Here is a 19,829-nt window from a genome sequence, read left to right on the forward strand (position 1 = left end):
CGTAGCTTAGAGCGAAATGACAGACAGAAGGACAAATAAAAACCCAATTCCTTTGCTGATGCAAGAATGGAAGCCATGTGAAAATTTTGAAGATGGGGGCTACGGACGCTATCGAATAAATTAGTATCCAATACTAGTTTAGGTGTAAATTTTATGCATTAATTGATATGCAAGGATAAAAACGATTATTTGCACAAGGATAAATATCTGTGATAAGCCGGGCTAGCTCAGTCGGTAGAGCGTGAGACTCTTAATCTCAATGTCGTGGGTTCGAGCCCCACGTCTGGCGTTATATCTTTTACATTATTCAACTTTTTAAAAAAAATTTTTTGGCAGAAATAATAAAATTTTTAGCGCATTTTCTAATGTCGAAGGTTAATTGAATTAACTTTTTTCAACGAGATTATTTTTTCAAAATTTTTTGAGTCTCAAAATTTGCTAAAACGTTTAGAATTTTGATTAAAAATAGTTCAAAATTTTTGTTCAATAGTTCAAAAATAGTTCAAAAATAGTTCAAAATTCAAGACTTTCGTTAAAATGTTAAAAAATGTCGTTAAAAATTGAAGATTTTTCATGAAAAAGTTCAAATTTTTCGTTAAAAAGTTCAAAAAATTAAAATTTCTGTTCGTTAAAAATTTAAAATTGATGCTAAATTTTCGTTAAAAGGCTTAAAACTTTCGGTAAAAATTTGAAATTTCCGTTAAAAATTTCAAAAAGTCCGTTGAAAAAATGAAAATTTTATTGAATTTCTCCTAATCAATTACAATTAACAATTCAAAGATTGCATGCAATTGAAATAAATCTTCAAAATTTAAATGAAACATCATCACCTCCTCCTACCCTTATTCCTAAAGCAAGTCAACAGTCATTTCTACTAATTATCCAAAATCTCACGAGAATTATAAACCTTTAAAGTCTCTATTTTTCCTCTTTAAGCAGTCGTGAGTCAAGAGACAGACTCGTCTCGTTCCTTCTCTTTTCCCTTTTCTTATAAATTAATTTACAAAAATTACCTCTTCATTATCGTTGAATTTAATTGTAAAGAAGGCGATAAAAAAAGCTTCACGAAAGTTTAAAACTTCGCTAAAAAAGGAGGCTTAACAGTCCCAATTATGGCATAATTGCAGCGCATATTTTCTGTTGCTTAAATTGATCGATGAATATTCAATTTGCGAATATATATAAAAAAAAATTATTAGGTAGAAAATATGATAATGATGCTCTATTGTTAGCTTAAAGCAGCATAGGGGCGTATTTAACAGCATTTTTTTTCTACAATAATTTACTAGTGTTAAACATGCGATTAGATTCTCCTATGAATTACATACAGAGCTTATTGATTTTGAGTTGTTTATTAATATTTACAGTTTAGTCTTCAAGGTTCTATCCAATCCACATCAAATTGGTTAAATGCTCAAGGTTAAATATTAATTAAAGATGTTAATCCATATCAGGATCATTATGTGGATTATCTGATGAAGATTATCGGAATTGAACTTCTCATGAAGGAGATTTGCAAGATTATCTTAAACATTGAGAATCGGCAATGAATAATTGGATATTCATGGAACCGAGCAATACATTGTAGTCGTCATGGTAACGTGATGACGTTGTATTGACATGTTTAAAGACGTGGGAGCTACAGTGGGACGTTATCTTGATGATTGTTTGACTGGAAAAATTGAGATTTGATACAGTGGGCGGCAAGTAAATATATTCGAATGACACTAGATTGGAAATTGATTCTAAGAAACTTTAAACTGTTTAGATCATTGTTATTTAGAGTGGCGCAAGCGGGGGTGTATTCAGGGGGTGTTTTGAAGTCAATCGCGCCACCACCGTCCTAATTGGAAATATTGTTCATTTTTCTAGGATTTTTCAGTTCTGTCTCCAAGAATTCTGTCTACGTTCAGGCATTTCATGACTAACAATTGATTGACGTGACGGGGTGCGCCAGTAGACCTACAGTCTAAAGAGGGGTAGAAAATCTATTCATTATCATCCACAAATGCATCTAATTGTGAATTCTTTCTTAAACCATCTTGAGTAACGGTCTTAAATTCAGGGCAATACCATGGCTTCAAAGTGCCCCGGGGTAAAATGCTTGCCAAGCTCCTAAATCAATTGTAGGAAACCCTTTTATTCACCTTGGCAGACCTTGGTGTTAAGCCAAATCGAAATCGCTGATGACATTTCATGGCAGTTCCTATCACTTTTGGAGTTACACAGTTTGGCAACCATTGTCTTAATTGATCAGGAATTAGAAGGCAACCAAATCAAGGATTTGTCTTGATTTACTAGTGTTGCATAATAATCTGATTCTCATCAAAAGCCAAATTCCATCTTCTTGCGAAATACAAGTCATAATGAACTACTCGGATGCCTATACCCCATTGTTTTGCTTATTTCATCACATGTTTTGGTTATTTCTCTCCATAAGAAGAAACAAAACAATAAAAATAAAAAAAATCCAATAAAAAATTGCTCCAAAATAAATCAAAGAATTTAAAATGTCAGTTTAAATTAGACATTACTAATTCAACCTGAATAACCAAGAAATATCAATTTGAAATGCGAAAATTGTGAAGATTCAATCAGCCATAATGGCTTATAAATTTTTTGCAAAAAAAAAATCCATTTTCTAAGAGAAAAATTGCCGTTAATTAAATAAAATCAATTGAATTAACAAGATGAAAAGCGAAAGTATGGAAAATATTGCAAAAGTGCTTGTTTCTACAGAGTGATTCAGCAAATTCAGCGCATTCAGCACATTCAGCGTATTTACGCGTCTTCACCTTCCCTTCAGCCATCAGTAATTGACGAAATAAACTTGGATCGATTTGCATTTCCAACAAAACAGAATTTAACGATTTTTTAAAATTTGAAATTTCTAACGGTTACTAAAAATTCAAATTTATTTAAAGCAACGCTTTAAAAATGTTTTTCTCATGTTTATACAATGAAAAATCATTAATTAACGTGGATAGAGATGATTTTGTGCTTCCAGACCAATCAATAATCAAAAATATCGATGTTACTAAGCTAATGTTTTAAACAAGAGCTTTCTACGAGGTCTGGTTGCCGAAAACTCGATCCTTATGTAGTTAGTCAGCCAGCTAGCCAACCATCAAGCTAGCCAGTCAATCAGCAAATCAGCCAGTCAATCCAAGCTAGCCAGCCTGTCAGTAAGTCTGTCAGTCAACTAGCCAGCCTGTCAGTAAGTCTGTCAGTCAACTAGCCAAACAAAGTGTGTTGTTGAGCGCCCCTTTTTTCAAAAAATGCGCATAAAAACGAAGAATTGAAATTGAAATAAAAATTAAAAAGAGTTGAAACACTCTCGCCAAATTAGATGAGAAACGGGAAGTGATACAATTAAACTTTTACTTTGCCTTCGAATCGCGATGCTTCGCCAAATTATGTTATTATTGTATTATGTCATGTCTATTGTAATAATTATTAATTATACACCTATACACGGAACATTATCGCTCATTATTCTTGTAAATTAAATCACTTCATCAGTATGGAATAAAATTATAATGTTGCTGTTAATCATTGATGCTATTTAAGCTTAAAAAGGAACGAAGAAAGAGTTTTTATTTTTGGTCATCGATGACTGAATACAAGCCCCAAAAGAAAGTTGTGTTTATTTTTCATCACTTTTATCTCTTTCAATTACAGCTAATTAGCTTCTCTTTCAATGTTTAAAAAATTTATGGAGATAATGATGTTGTTAATACTTAGCTTCTAAAGCAGAATGGCATTAAAAAAAAATAAACAAACAAGAAAAAGTGTCAAAAATTTACTTTATCTTGAAAATCCACAGCATACTTGGGAAAACAAAATAAATAATAAGAAGTCACACAAAAAACATTGTTGTTCTTTGGCTGCTATTGATGCTTATGTAGCTGCTGCTTTGTAAACGATTATTTGGGGAATGGGGGCTATGATGTGTTCGTACTTTGGCGTGTAGTCAAGACATCTTTGTTAGTCAATACAATTTTGCTAGCACCAGAAGAGGCCGTCTCCAATTGGCATTCATAATGTTCTTCATTTGTCTAGTTCTGGTTAATTAATCAATAATCAGGATTTTCTTACTTAAATAAGGATAATCCTATAGATTTTTGGTGAGTCGAAGTGGCTCGGTGGTGGAATGGTTTAGTACTTCGGTACTAAATTATTGTACTACCGACCAAGCGGTCAGGGGTTCGAGACTCGCCGGGAGAAACTTTTTCACTCGTCCTTTTTCGAATCATATTCAGTGGAAAATCGCCTTATTTTAAGGCTAAAGGCAGGCAATAAGTTGATGATAGCGTCATCAAGGGAATGGTTCTGATCCCCCACTATACATTGTGTAGGTGGTCTAGTGATTGCAGTGGTCTGGCACACAATCACATTTTAAACAATCATTAGCATCGAAATGCCCTAGCACAGCTCTAAATTGCGATGACGCTTATCATTGAACGTAATATACCCACATGCGCCTTACTCCAATCCCATCCAATCAATCTCCTTACTTCCATTTATTCTCTTCTTCTGTTTAAAAATTGAATTATTCAGCGGAGAGAAATTCTTTCTCCCTCAATAACATTGTTAGTGACCTTAACAACAGCAGAGGTTGTTTAAATATTTTATCAACGCTTGACGGCATTCCAGAAAAATAAGAAAAATGCTTATGCTCTCTTCACAACTGCCTTTTTGCTGATCTTTGATAGTCAGTAGTACAATGCCAAAAAAAAAATAATAATAATTTGCTTCTATAATGCAGAAAAAGTTTGTGTAGGAAGGTTGATATGACGCATTTTGGAATGGAAAAGTAGTTTAATGGAAGCTGCATGACATGGAAATTGATGCACAGCATACCCGAATGACACAATTCGGGAATATTATTTTGTCATAGAAAAGTGTTGCTAAAGCTATGTGCTGACGCAATTTTTAAAAGATAGGACAACAATGTCAATAGAAATTGATCATGCCGTTAATACAAGTTTATCGATCGTAGTTCAATACCAAGATAGGACAACACTGTCATAGAAATTGATCAATATCCGATTAACACAAGTTTTTCATTGCAGTCACATAGCATTTAAATGGTGGCATCATGACATCCAAGTGGCAATTTTGACCAGTTAACATGAGAATACCACTTGGACGGCATAAAGTAGCCACTTAGACTCCATATAACAGCAACATGAACACCATGTGGCAACCACTTCGACGCCACATGACAGCTACATGGACGACGTATGGAAGCCACTTCGACAACATATGACAATCGCTTCGATGTCACATGACAGCTACTTCGACGACATGTGGCAGCCACTTTGACACCATATGACAATCGCTTCGATGTCACATGACAACTACTTCGACGACGTGTGGCAGCCACTTTGACACCATATGACAGTCGTTTGAATGTCATGAATAATTTGGATAATCGGAATATTAATCAATACTAGCCAACACAGTACAGTCGAAGGACTTTCACGTCTTGTCGTCACATGCGTCGACGAAATGGTTGCCCCTGTTAATCCACTGTGCTGACTCAGGTTAGAAGCTGTCAAAAGAATTATACTTAAATGTCTATTCAGCTGGATAAAGTGTCTCGCGATGCGAAAAACTCCCGTTTCATCCATGTTTAATTCGACCTCATTTTACAACAAATTCCACAGAATTATATCAACTAACTTTGATATTAATATTACATCCATGACACTTATCAACCAAAGTGAAAATAATAGCACTTTTGTTCTGTGGATGTTGTGCAATAAAAAATGCTTCGTAGAATATGAAAAAATATGTGCATGAATGTAATAAAAACAAAAAAAATTGTCAACTTGGAGAATGAGTTTATCTGGTCTATGCCTGACTATATATCTGAAATAAAAAAGAGTGGCTGGAATAAAATCTTCATCTCTCTTTTGAGACATAACAAGCACAATGAGAATTTATTTTTCCGATGGTTATGCCTGAGTTGCTGTGCAGGATATTTATCTTAATAAGCATTATCAGTGGAATTAAAGAGAAATTCATTTGGTGCTTCCTATTGAAACTTATTTTTTGTTTTTTTTTATTTCCATTTCTATTAAGACAATTAAATAACGTTTACAAAATACGCCTTAAAATTACTACAAATATTGTGTGATGACAAATATAATAAAATTTTTCATGAAAATATTTTTTTTTTTTTCAATTAAGAAGATTCATAGTGGAAAATTCCTTTTGTTGACTTTTTGTTTCATTTTTTGGGAAAACCTCTTATGTGAAGAGATTTATTTTTCCATAGTAAACATTAACGGAAATATCAATTCAGGGGTTGTGGATGAAAATTTTGATTTTTTTGAATTTAAATTCTTCATTTTTTGAGTTTTTAGAAAATATGAATTTTCAAATTTGAATTTCTTTTCAATTTGACTTTTAATTCAATTTGAATTTCTATTCAAATTTGAAATTCATATCTAAATCTTGAATCTCGAAATTCAGATTTTGAATTCTAAAATTTGAATATCAGTTGTATTTTCAAATTCAAAATAGAATTTTTAATCTCACATTTTTAACATTGAATTTTTAAATTCAAGTTTTTTTAAAAGTTTAAATTCAAAATTAAAACTTGAATTTCGTATTTTCAATTTTAAATTTGATTTTGTTTCTTGTTTAAATTTGAATTTTGGTGAAATTTCAAAAGTTTTTGGTCTTGAACATTTGGTTTTGAATTCTTAATTTTAGATTTTCAAATTTAACTTTTTGTTAAAATTGAAGATTTAAAATTTAAACATGAATCTTGAATTTTTGATTTTGAATTTTAAAAAATTTAAATATCTGTTATAATTTAAAATTCAAAGTTAATTGTTTTTTCTGTCGATTTTGAGTTTCAAATTTGAATTTCTGTCGTAAATTTGAATCTTGAATCACGATTTTTCAAAATCTAAATTTCAGACAAATTTTAATATAAAGCTTTTTTTACTTTTAATTTTTTCAAATTTTTAATTTCTTTAAGTTTTGTGTTTCAAGTTTGACTTCTGAGTTCGAATTTCTTATTTGAAATTTTATTCAATTTTATCAAAATTTTAGTTTGAAAAATTAATTTGAAGGTTTTAATTCAAATTCTAAACTCAATTTGATATTCTTTAAACTCTTTGAATGAATAGATATTGAATATTTTGAAGTTTATTGGAGGTGTTATTATTCTCTCAGAAAATCCTAGAAAATTAAGGAATTTTGTCCAAAAAGAACAAAACCTCTAACTTTTCCCCTTCTTGAATGCGATTCAGAAATCATTTAAAAATCGTCATTTTCCATAAAAAATTTGATTTTCAAATTTTTGAAAAACAACAATTTTATTTTTTTTGTCACCCCTGTGCAAAGCGTCAACTTGAGAAATTATTCACTATGAATGACTTTTTAAATGCACACCGACAAAATTTTATTTTTTCCATTTTGTTTACTTTCCATTTAACAAAAATTTCACTTTGTAAATTTTTGAATAATTCAATATAAAAAAAAAGATCAAAAAAGGTTTGCTTTTTTTTTGCAGAAAAAAATGAACATTGCGAAAATGTTTAAAATTGTAAAAATTGTGATTTTTGAGTATACATTTTGTTTTAATGTAAAAAGTTATACGAGTAAAGCGAAATATGATGATAATGATGATGATGATTTTATTAGGTTTGAAATGGGAGATGTAAATGCACTTTTTTCACATGTAAAGTAACGCCTCTTTCTAATTTTTTTGTGGAATGTCCAAAAAAAAGCGCCTTTCCATTCATTCAGTGTTATTATCCATTTATCAAAGTTCCGTACTCATTTCACCTAATGTTTTGATCTGTAAAAAGGGAGGGGGGAATTATGTATTCATTAAAATTTCATTAGTACTGTGTTAATTTCAAAAAGCGACATTAAATAAAATAAACACACATGAATATGTTTATTAAGTATATTAAAATAGGTATTTTTTTCTCTCTCAATTAGCTAAGTGAGTTAATCCACTCAGTTCACTTGATTGTGCGTATGAAATGATAATGGAAATAAATTAAAACTGGTAAAAAATATCTCCGAGTGACGGGAGATCAAAGCATATGTTTGCCGACAACCATCAGTAATAGATTAATATCTTGAAAGCCATTGAAATGTGATTTTTCAACAGCAGTGGCAATCTGATTTGTTTCGGTTAAAAATTTATGGAATTTTTTGATCTTGATTAATTTAACAGTCATTTCAAATTTGAATACATTTTTGAATGTTTTTTTAAATTTTAGAATTTTTAAATATTTTTTAAATTTGAATTTATTTAAATTTTTGAATATTTTTTACTGTTTTAGTCTTAATGATAATCAGTTCAAATTTGAATTTAATTAATTTTTTTTATCTTAATGAATTTAACGATGATTTTTAATTCAAACTTTAATTTTGATGAATTTCAAAATTGATTTTCTTTAGTTTAAATTTTTTAAGATTTTAAATTTGGCTTTAATCAATTTGAAATTGGGTTTTTAGTCAAAATAATGGATTTTTCGAATTTTGTAACGTCATTTTAAAATTTAAAATTGTATTATTTTGAAAAATTTGAAGGATTTGGAGAGTAAATTTTGTAAAAATCAAATCAATTTAAATTCAAATTTTAATTTAAACCAAATCTTAAGATTTTGAAGTTAAAATCGTAAATTTGAATTAAAATTAAATTTGATTTGAATTAATGTTCAAACAGTATCTTAAAAATTGAGGTTTTTGAACAAGTTTTACATTGTTTCAATTCAAAAATCATCATTTTTACAATTTTTGATGATAAATAAATTTTTTTGAAATTACAATTTTTTTTTGAAAAAGTGAAATTTTAATAAGAAAGTATTGAAAAATTTGTAAAATTTTAGAAATTTAAAAATATTTCAAAACTTTTGAATTTAAAAATAATTAAGACTTCAGTTTTTATTTGAAAAAAATTGAAATATTAAGGATTTTTAAGGTTTTAAAGTTCGTATCTGATCCTGAATTTCATCTACTTCTCTTTTAAACATTTAAACAAAAAATTCAAATTTTTGTCAAATACAAATTCTTTCAAATTTTAAAAATTTCAAATTTCCAGCCGTCATTCAATAAAAATCAAGTCAAAAAAATCCACGATTAAACCAGCATGATTGTCATTTATTTCCAAAACTCCCGCTAATTATGAATAATGAATGAATTTTGTACTTCTATATTTACACTATATAAAATGATAATTAAAAAATAATGGTGAAAAATAATACAAAAATTATGAAATAATGAAGGAACAAATCAAACATGAAATTAGCCTAATTAAAATGATATTAAAACTCATTAAAGTCTAATTTAAATTAGTCTAATGATCCTATGGGGTGCAAAATACAACAAAAAAATATATAAATTGTGATGAAAAAACTAGTAATGAAGCGGATCACGCTTCATTGGAATATTCACACCATACGTAGATCAGAAAACTGTATCTGTGCAAGAATTAAAAACACAACTTGAACAAAATAATTGATTTATGAAATAAATGTGATAAATAATTATTACTTATAGAGTAACTAAAATTATTTAAATGAATGAACTGTTTCCGAACCATTTCTCTACTCACGGCAACATATATTCATAGATATGCAGTTTCTAGTGCTTGGGAAAATTTTCACGCCTTCACTCGCTTCGCTCCGTTCAGGTCGCAAAAATTTGTGAGCTTCGCTCAACCAAGTCCGAACTGCGTTCGATCAATTAATGTTCGAGCTTCGCTCGAACCGTCTAACTACTCACGGCAACATATATTCATAGATATGCAGTTTCTAGTGCTTGGGAAAATTTTCACGCCTTCACTCGCTTCGCTCCGTTCAGGTCGCAAAAATTTGTGAGCTTCGCTCAACCAAGTCCGAACTGCGTTCGAACAATTAATGTTCGAGCTTCGCTCGAACCGTCTAACTACTCACGGCAACATATATTCATAGATATGCAGTTTCTAGTGCTTGGGAAAATTTTCACGCCTTCACTCGCTTCGCTCCGTTCAGGTCGCAAAAATTTGTGAGCTTCGCTCAACCAAGTCCGAACTGCGTTCGAACAATTAATGTTCGAGCTTCGCTCGAACCGTCTAACTACTCACGGCAACATATATTCATAGATATGCAGTTTCTAGTGCTTGGGAAAATTTTCACGCCTTCACTCGCTTCGCTCCGTTCAGGTCGCAAAAATTTGTGAGCTTCGCTCAACCAAGTCCGAACTGCGTTCGAACAATTAATGTTCGAGCTTCGCTCGAACCGTCTAACTACTCACGGCAACATATATTCATAGATATGCAGTTTCTAGTGCTTGGGAAAATTTTCACGCCTTCACTCGCTTCGCTCCGTTCAGGTCGCAAAATTTGTGAGCTTCGCTCAACCAAGTCCGAACTGCGTTCGAACAATTAATGTTCGAGCTTCGCTCGAACCGTCTAACTACTCACGGCAACATATATTCATAGATATGCAGTTTCTAATGCTTGGGAAAATTTTCACGCCTTCACTCGCTTCGCTCCGTTCAGGTCGCAAAAATTTGTGAGCTTCTCTCAACCAAGTCCGGACTGCGTCCGAACTAGGTTACAGTTAGGGTTTTCAATACCGGTCATAGTTTTGAGCTGAGCTTCGCTCGCCCGACTTGGGTAGATTGCAGTACATTTATAGATCACTATACGAGCCGGGCTGAGCTTTGCTCGCCCGACTTGGGCAGATTACAGTACTTTTATAGATCACTATACGAGCCGGGCTGAGCTTCGCTCGCCCGACTTGGGTAGATTACAGTACTTTTATAGATCACTATACGAGCCGGGCTGAGCTTCGCTCGCCCGACTTGGGCAGATTACAGTACTTTTATAGATCACTATACGAGCCGGGCTGAGCTTCGCTCGCCCGACTTGGGCAGATTACAGTACTTTTATAGATCACTATACGAGCCGGGCTGAGCTTCGCTCGCCCGACTTGGGCAGATTACAGTACTTTTATAGATCACTATACGAGCCGGGCTGAGCTTCGCTCGCCCGACTTGGGTAGATTACAGTACTTTTATAGATCACTATACGAGCCGGGCTGAGCTTCGCTCGCCCGACTTGCGTACATTGCAGTACATTTATAGATCACTATACGAGCCGGGCTGAGCTTCGCTCGCCCGACTTGGGTAGATTGCAGTACATTTATAGATCACTATACGAGCCGGGCTGAGCTTCGCTCGCCCGACTTGGGTAGATTGCAGTACATTTATAGATCACTATACGAGCCGGGCTGAGCTTCGCTCGCCCGACTTGGGTAGATTACTGTACTTTTATAGATCACTAAACCTTAAAGTCTAGTAGGATCCTTACAACTTCCAGACACATAAAATCAAGATCCATACAACTTCTAGACCCATAAAAATAAGATCCAGTAAGGTCCAGTTCACTTCCAGGCTATCAAAATGAGATCCAGTAGGATCCATATAACTTCCAGACCCATAAAAATAAGATCCAGTAAGATCCAGTTCATTTCCACACCATTAAAATGAGATCCAGGAGGATCCATACAACTTCCAAACCCAAAAAAACAAGATCCAGTAGGATCCAGTTCACTTCCAGACCATTGAAATGAGATCCAGTAGGATCCATACAACTTCCAGATACATAAAAACAAGATCCAGTAGGATCCAGTTCACTTCCAGACCATTAAAATGAGATCCAGTAGGATCCATACAACTTCCAGATACATAAAAACAAGATCCAGTAGGATCCAGTTCACTTCCAGACCATTAAAATGAGATCCAGTAGGATCCATACAACTTCCAGATACATAAAATCAAGATCCAGTAGGATACAGTTCACTTCCAGACCATTAAAATGAGATCCAGTAGGATCCATACAACTTCCAGATACATAAAAACAAGATCCAGTAGGATCCAGTTCACTTCCAGACCATTAAAATGAGATCCAGTAGGATCCATACAACTTCCAGATACATAAAATCAAGATCCAGTAGGATACAGTTCACTTCCAGACCATTAAAATGAGATCCAGTAGGATCCATACAACTTCCAGACACATAAAAACAAGATCCAGTAAGATCCAGTTCACTTCTACACCATTATAATAAGATCCAGTAGGATCCATACAACTTCCAGATGCATAAAAGCAAGATCCAGTTCACTTCCAGACCATTAAAATGAGATCCAGTAGGATCCATACAACTTCCAGATACATAAAAACAAGATCCAGTAGGATCCAGTTCATTCTACACCATTATAATAAGATCCAGTAGGATCCATACAACTTCCAGATACATAAAAACAAGATCCAGTAGGATCCAGTTCACTTCTAGACCATTAAAATGAGATCCAGTAGGATCCATATACCTTCCAGAACATTATAATGAGATCCAGTAGGATCCATATAACTTCCAGATACATAAAAACAAGATCCAGTAGGATCCAGTTCACTTCCAGACCATTAAAATGAGATCCAGGAGGATCCATACAACTTCCAGATACATAAAAACAAGATCCAGTAGGATCCAGTTCACTTCCAGACCATTAAAATGAGATCCAGTAGGATCCATACAACTTCCAGATACATAAAAACAAGATCCAGTAGGATCCAGTTCACTTCTAGACCATTAAAATGAGATCCAGTAGGATCCATACAACTTCCAGATACATAAAAACAAGATCCATTAGGATCCAGTTCACTTCCAGACCATTAAAATGAGATCCAGTAGGATCCATACAACTTCCAGATACATAAAAACAAGATCCAGTAGGATCCAGTTCACTTCTACACCATTATAATAAGATCCAGTAGGATTCATACAACTTCCAGATGCATAAAAGCAAGATCCAGTTCACTTCCAGACCATTAAAATGAGATCCAGTAGGATCCATACAACTTCCAGATACATAAAAACAAGATCCAGTAGGATCCAGTTCACTTCCAGACCATTAAAATGAGATCCAGTTGGATCCATACAACTTCCAGATACATAAAAACAAGATCCAGTAGGATCCAGTTCACTTCTACACCATTATAATAAGATCCAGTAGGATCCATACAATCTCCAAATACATAAAAACAAGATCCAGTAGGATCCAGTTCACTTCTAGACCATTAAAATGAGATCCAGTAGGATCCATATACCTTCCAGAACATTATAATGAGATCCAGTAGGATCCATATAACTTCCAGATACATAAAAACAAGATCCAGTAGGATCCAGTTCACTTCTACACCAGTATAATAAGATCCAGTAGGATCCATACAATCTCCAAATACATAAAAACAAGATCCAGTAGGATCCAGTTCACTTCTAGACCATTAAAATGAGATCCAGTAGGATCCATATACCTTCCAGAACATTATAATGAGATCCAGTAGGATCCATATAACTTCCACATACATAAAAACAAGATCCTGTAGGATCCAGTTCACTTCTAGACCATTATAATAAGATCCAGTAGGATCCATACAACTTCCAGATACATAAAAACAAGATCCAGTAGGATCCAGTTCACTTCTAGACCATTAAAATGAGATCCAGTAGGATCCATATACCTTCCAGACCATTAAAATGAGATCCAGTAAGATTTAGTTCACTTTATTTTTTTGTTTGTTTACAAAAATGTATTTTGCAATAATCGACTATAATTTGGACCAAAAAAAGACAGTTTTTTACATCTTGTGCCTCAATGGAAGCATCTTATGGCTCCAAAAACAATACAGTTCTTGCCATACCCATTCCCTACCAGAAGCAAAAAACCCGAAGTCTTAGTATTGAGTTTGAAGAGAGATATCGTGCTGATTAACTAACTAACTAACTAACTAACTAACTAACTAACTAACTAACTAAATAACAGAAAGTGTTTTTTTGCGATTTCTCGGCACAGGAAGCACCAATCAAGATGCGGTTTTCACTGTTGGATTGGTATTTTCAGGCACAGACTTTCCACTATTGGAAATATTTGTCAATTCTGTAAGCCTGATGCAGCAAATTAAAAAAACTGAAATTTCAAAATACCAAAAGCAATATATTCACCCAAATTGAAAATTTGGTGTGAATATGAAAAAGCTATAAAAATTAAGCCACTTATATGAGATATTAATTTACAAAAATATGTATTAATTTTTATGCAATAATTCGCTCAGTTCTTTTTCTCAACAATGTCTATTTAGTCTTGTTTAAATCTCAATTTTGTGCAATGTAATTTAAAAGTAATAAAAGCTTACAAGAGGCTTATTGCTTATTATTATCGAATTATTTGTTACATTCCGGGAGGAGGGAAGTGAATTAAAAAAAAGTGAGAAAGATCTTAGCATTAACTTACCGTCGACTTTGAATTATTGGTGTTAAAATTAATTCCAGACTTGATGATTTGCTAGAGTTAGGTAGTTTATTTCTATGATCGTTAGTGCTAGATGTATTAACAGCATTATTATTTAATTTCTCGATGCTAGACAATCCATCACTACTCTGCATATACAAAATATTGTACGTATGGATATGGCAAATATGAGATTTTTTTTAAAGAATTTTAAATTTATTTTTGATGATGTTCGAGGAAGGATTAATGAAAAGAATTTATGTACAAATAATGGAACCAACAGACGTAGCCAGGGGGTGGGACCTTTGGGGGCACAGATCCCCTTTCCGAAAACTAGAAAATGGTTTATTTTGTAACGGTTTTTCTGTTTTTAAATTTTTTCGAGCTCTCCCTAAGTAAAACTTTCTGGCTACGTCCTTAATGGGACAATTCACTTATTACGTTCCAAAATAACGAACTTTTTGTCATAATTGAACCCGAATAAAGTGTTGCCACCACCACGACGTGCAAAACAGACACCTGTCACGGGTCAAAACCTTACAATTTCTTAAAAATCATTCAAATTATCAAGAAATTGTACGGTTTTTGTCTGTCACAGGTGCCTGTTTGGAAACTCTGCTTAGGACTAAGTGGTACTCAATTAACAAATTTAAATGTTTTCGCCAAGGGGCGACTACTTGGTTCTAAGTTTACTGTCGCCTCGTCACCGCGATGGCAACATCTCAATGTGTGCTGATCGGGAAATAATCGAGTTTTTTCAGAGTTTCTATTGTTTAAATTAGATTTACGCTCCTGAGCGACACAAATGTAGAGAGCTATGCCACGGAGTTTTTAAGGCTCTGCAAATCCCAAATGGAAATTGCCTATTTTTGGCTCGTCCATAAGGCTTCTTCCATATGTTAATAGTAAAAGAGGTTAAGCGGAGCCTTAAAAGCTCCTTGGTGGAGCCTTCTTCATTTGTGTCACCCAGAGCTACCTCCTCTCTTGATCGCAATAAGTGAACGTCCCCTTTAAAAGGAATAAAGGAAAAGAAGACAGCAAAAACACATTTCATGATCTTATTAATTTGTTATTACTGAAGCACCAACAGCGCACGCTTTTCATGCTTTCTGATTACAAACATCACATGATGATTTCATTCCAAAATAAATAATAAGAAGCACTTAACTCATACGAAAATGTAGCAAGCAGCAAAGCTAAAGAAAAAGAAGCAAAAATTTGCTGTTTTTTTGTTTTACTCAATGTGAATGAAGTAAAGCATATAAAGGAATTAATATAAAATAATTATGGTTATCAGAAGCAATACAAGCGGTAAATACAACTTTATAATACATTTCAATACCTTTTCTTTTTCATTTCAGACCCAATAACTTATGCAGCATATCAGCACACTAATGAAAATATAATTTTTTGGTATTTTGGTCCGAAAACATGCAGAAAAGGTATTAAGGGATTGAATGCAATTTGAACTTTGGTTAATAATTACGTAATCTGAGGAATTGAAGCATGTGGAAAGTCTGGTCCAATGGATTTCAAATTATGTACTGTGGTGCACCAACCCGAACGGCATGAGATGGTAAATTTAATGACTGGTCATTAAAATTGACCAAAATCAGTCATCACGGTTCCAATAGTTGCTCTGTCAAGGATCAGACACTAACTTAAGGATTTTAATTGCTAGAAACATTAATTCTACTTAGCCATTACCTAAATGCATAGAACAACCTGGAATTAGTCGACTATCTTTCAAGTTATAGATTTGACCATAAGACAAGCTCCCAAATATCAAGTTTCACAAATGACAAGATCATAACAGGACATAAGATCAATTAATCCTAGCCTGTTTCGGGTTCGAAATTGAGTTCAAACTACGGATTCTCAAGCTAGAAACCAAGAATTCCTTGGTTTCAGTTTCGAGATTTGTTGAGACCGAGACTTCAAAGAATTCATTTGTAGCCTCAGTCTACGTCTCGGAAACTCGTCGAAAGCAAACTTCGGGTAACAGTCTGGTTGTAGTTTAATATTTCAAATTTAATAGGAATCGAACCCTTGTCTTGATCATTAAGTAAGGACCCGATCTAAAGATCCTGCGATTTAGGTGAACAGATCTGACAAATTGCTTTATGTGATGTGAATTCATGGCCGAGCCTTAAATAATAGAGAGCATACCCAAAACATTAAAACAATTCAAATCACACAAAAAAAAGTTCCACATTTTCATTAACATCTCATAAATTCCTATCAAATTACTCGTCCAAAGCACATAGATTGCCAAAAAATTTCATCCAATTCCGCCAAGAGATCACGATAAAAATTATTAATGAATGGAGATAGCAAATTCCACTGGACACGAAAATGAAATGAAAATTAAATTGTCTTAAATAAGATTTAATGACAGTTGTAATTTTTGGATGTAGTTCAATTTATTCATGCCGTAAAAGCTCTTTAAAGTACACACAATAAAACCATATAATTAAGGTATTCATGTTGGTGAGCATACAACAAGATATATGCAATGTGACATAGAAGAGACTTTCTGTTCATAATTAAGTTAATAAAATTGTGTATCTAATTGTGTCACTTTAATGAACGGCATTACATGGAAAATTTCCGGTTGTCATCAAAATATCATTGAAATAAATTTTTAGATCTTCTAGTTTTGGGGTTGTTCGCGTGTTACGTAACGCGATTTTTTGACCGAACTTCCCACTCTGTTGCAACACTGTTGCAAGGCCCAAGGGCAATAGACAGTTGCATGACCCAAGAGCAACACAGTTGCATGACTCAAGGGCAGCACACAGTTACATGGCCCAAAGGAAAACACAGTTGCATGACTTTAGGAACATACAGTTGCATGGACCAATGTCAACACAGTTGCATGGTCCTAGAGCAACACAGTTGCATGGTCCATGAGCAACACAGTTGCATGGTCCAAGAGCAACACAGTTGCATGACCCATGAGCAACACAGTTGCATGGCCCAAGGACAACACAGTTGCATGGCCCAAGAGCAACACAGTTGCATGACCCATGAGCAACACAGTTGCATGGTCCATGAGCAACACAGTTGCATGACCCAAGAGCAACACAGTTGCATGGCCCAAGGACAACACAGTTGCATGGCCCAAAATCATTTAATACTTAAAGGTACTTAATAAGTGCACGACCCCTTTGTGTCTGTCTGTATAATTTATGAGAAATAATTTTGTGCAAAGCTATAGACTCAAAATTAAATTTTTGATGCTGATTATGAAGTTTTGTAATGTTTTGATTTTAACCATAAAAGTATTTTATATTTTTGCATGACTATTTCAATTTATATTGGGCATTTTATAGGCATGAGTAAGCATGAAATTGCAAATACATTATATTTAACTCTCTCACTTCAAAATTTTATATCATAATTTATTGCAATCAATTTATCATTGTTTATTATTACGGTTTATATGGATACAGTTAAGGCTTTTTTTTTCTCATTTTAAAGATTGCGATCTGCTCTTTTTTTTCGTACTCGAAAGGTCAACATATTTGCGTGTCTCTATTTAAAAAAAGGCTTTTTTTAGCCGACTTTGAAAGGAAATCCATTTAAATAAGTTAGTGAATGGAATTTAAGATTTTGAAGATCCTCGGACCACCGAGTAAGTATGTGAAACGCTTTTTTTTGGCAAGGTAATTAAATTTGAATTTGTTTCATGTTAGACAAGCTGTATGCTGTATATGATCTCAGATTCTCATGCATCATATTCATGTGGGAAATACATCATTGTAAGCAAATTAAATATCGATCAAAAAATAATCATAAGGGGAAAAACAATAAGATTTATAACAAACTGACCTTCTTGTCTAATGCTATAAATGGTAAGGTTAGATCGGAATAGTTCAAACGATTTTTTTTTTGTTGTGGCAATTTTTTTTCAATATTAGAAATTATTTTGGGTCTAGTTTTCATAACTTTTTGTGATTTATGGTAGAATGGTGTGGATTGGAATGTATTAGGCAGTATTAGGGTAATTTAGGTTGATTATTATCATATTTTGCTGTAAAATTTAGGTTTGTTGATTTTTGATTAATTAGCTGAACATGCTGAATATGTGAATTTTGCTTAATAGTCTGAATTTGGCCGAATGAACTGAATTAGTTGAACTAATCGTATCTAGCTGAATCAGCTGAACTTAATCTAGCTGAATCAGCTGAGTTAACCTAATCTAGCTAAATCAGCTGAACTGACCTAATCTAGCTAAATCCGGTGAACTAACATGATCTAGCTGAATGAGCTGATCTAGCTGAATTTGGCAGAATAAACTGAATTTTGTAGAACTAGCTGAACTGGGATAAATAAGCTGATATCATTTGGACTAACCCAATTCGGATGAATGAGCTAAACTGTCTCAGTACAGCTGAATCAGCTGAATTAGCAAAGTTTAGCTTAATGAACTGAATTCACTTAAATTAGCTGAATTAAGATGTATAAACTAATATCTTCTGACCAAACTTAATCTGGCTGAATAAGCTGAATTATCTAAGTAAAGCTGAATAAGCTGAATTCAGCAACCTCAAGTAAGCGTTGAACTTCATTGAAATCATTCCACAAAAAGCTTTCCAATCTAGTCGTCCAATAAATTTCAATTGTCAAAAATTCAGGATTACAATATAAATCTTATTTACGATTATACCAATTATAAAATGAAAATTCCCAGGACATTTATTTAAATTACAAATTTGTTCATTTGTAAATTCCACATGTATGATGTAGTATCTGTATAAATTGGCATCTTTATTTGTTTTCGGAAAGGAATGTTAAGCACAAAAGCTCGATTATTTATTAGGGTTCAAAAATAAAAAAAAAAATTCTTTTTTTTATCACATACATTATAATGTGTGTATGGCAATGTACAGAGAAGAAATTATGTCAAAAAGGAGGCAAAGCGCAAATAAAAAATTATTTTCCTTATGTGTGTAATATGCTGTACAGATATAAAAATTTATATAAGGAAATTAAATTGAGATTATATGAAAATTTATTGCGTAAACTTTCGTGCCATCTCGTTTCATATGTTAACGATGGTTTTAAAGACCCACACTCTCACTTAAATTATCATGAATGTCTTAAGCATACGTACTTAAAGTTATGAAACAAAAAGGAAGTTAGTTCATTGTATGGTGCATGCCACACATATAATTTCATTTACATTGAATATATTCTTGGGGAATAATCTGGAGATTTTCATTTATTTATATGCCTTGTGTACCGTTTTTCTATTATTTCGACTTTTTTTGGCATTCAGGACAAACTTCTCTCTCTATCGTTGCCAGTTCAGTAAATGAAAATGAAAATGCCAAAAAGAAAAAGTTTTTCATTTTTATAATATAAATATGTAAAAAAATATAAAAAGTTTTTGCAGCAGCAGAGTGAAAGATTTTTTATGGTTTAGTACAACATTAATATTCAGCCCACAAACAACAACAACTAAGATCTACTTGTCTACTTTTCTTACATTCATGGATGGAGATGTTTTGTGG

At 33.1% G+C, this 19,829-nt stretch overlaps 1 protein-coding gene and 1 non-coding gene across 4 annotated transcripts in view; one reads left to right on the forward strand and one right to left on the reverse strand.

The window, feature by feature from the left end:
* Window positions 1-216: 216 nt before the first annotated feature.
* On the forward strand, window positions 217-289 carry TRNAK-CUU (transfer RNA lysine (anticodon CUU)). Its single transcript has one exon. It is a non-coding gene; the product is annotated as a tRNA-Lys (tRNA).
* A 6,731-nt stretch (window positions 290-7,020) lies between these two features.
* Window positions 7,021-19,829, reverse strand: part of LOC139092848 (band 4.1-like protein 4) — a 48,182-nt gene continuing 35,373 nt past the window's right edge. Inside the window, exons 13-14 of one of the 3 annotated variants that reach the window (XM_070643396.1) lie at window positions 14,314-14,459; window positions 7,021-7,822 (exon numbers count right to left, since the gene is read on the reverse strand). In XM_070643396.1, coding sequence (XP_070499497.1) covers window positions 7,810-7,822; window positions 14,314-14,459 — 159 coding nt within the window. In that variant the 3' untranslated portion in view covers window positions 7,021-7,809. The remainder of the gene's footprint in view (window positions 7,823-14,313; window positions 14,460-19,829) is intronic. The other 2 variants (XM_070643395.1, XM_070643397.1) reach the window with 2 other exon arrangements.

The sequence above is a fragment of the Chironomus tepperi genome, unplaced genomic scaffold (assembly GCF_022539635.2).
Source record: "Chironomus tepperi strain 1889 unplaced genomic scaffold, CSIRO-AGI_Ctep_v1 contig_309, whole genome shotgun sequence".
Taxonomy (NCBI): domain Eukaryota; kingdom Metazoa; phylum Arthropoda; class Insecta; order Diptera; family Chironomidae; genus Chironomus; species Chironomus tepperi.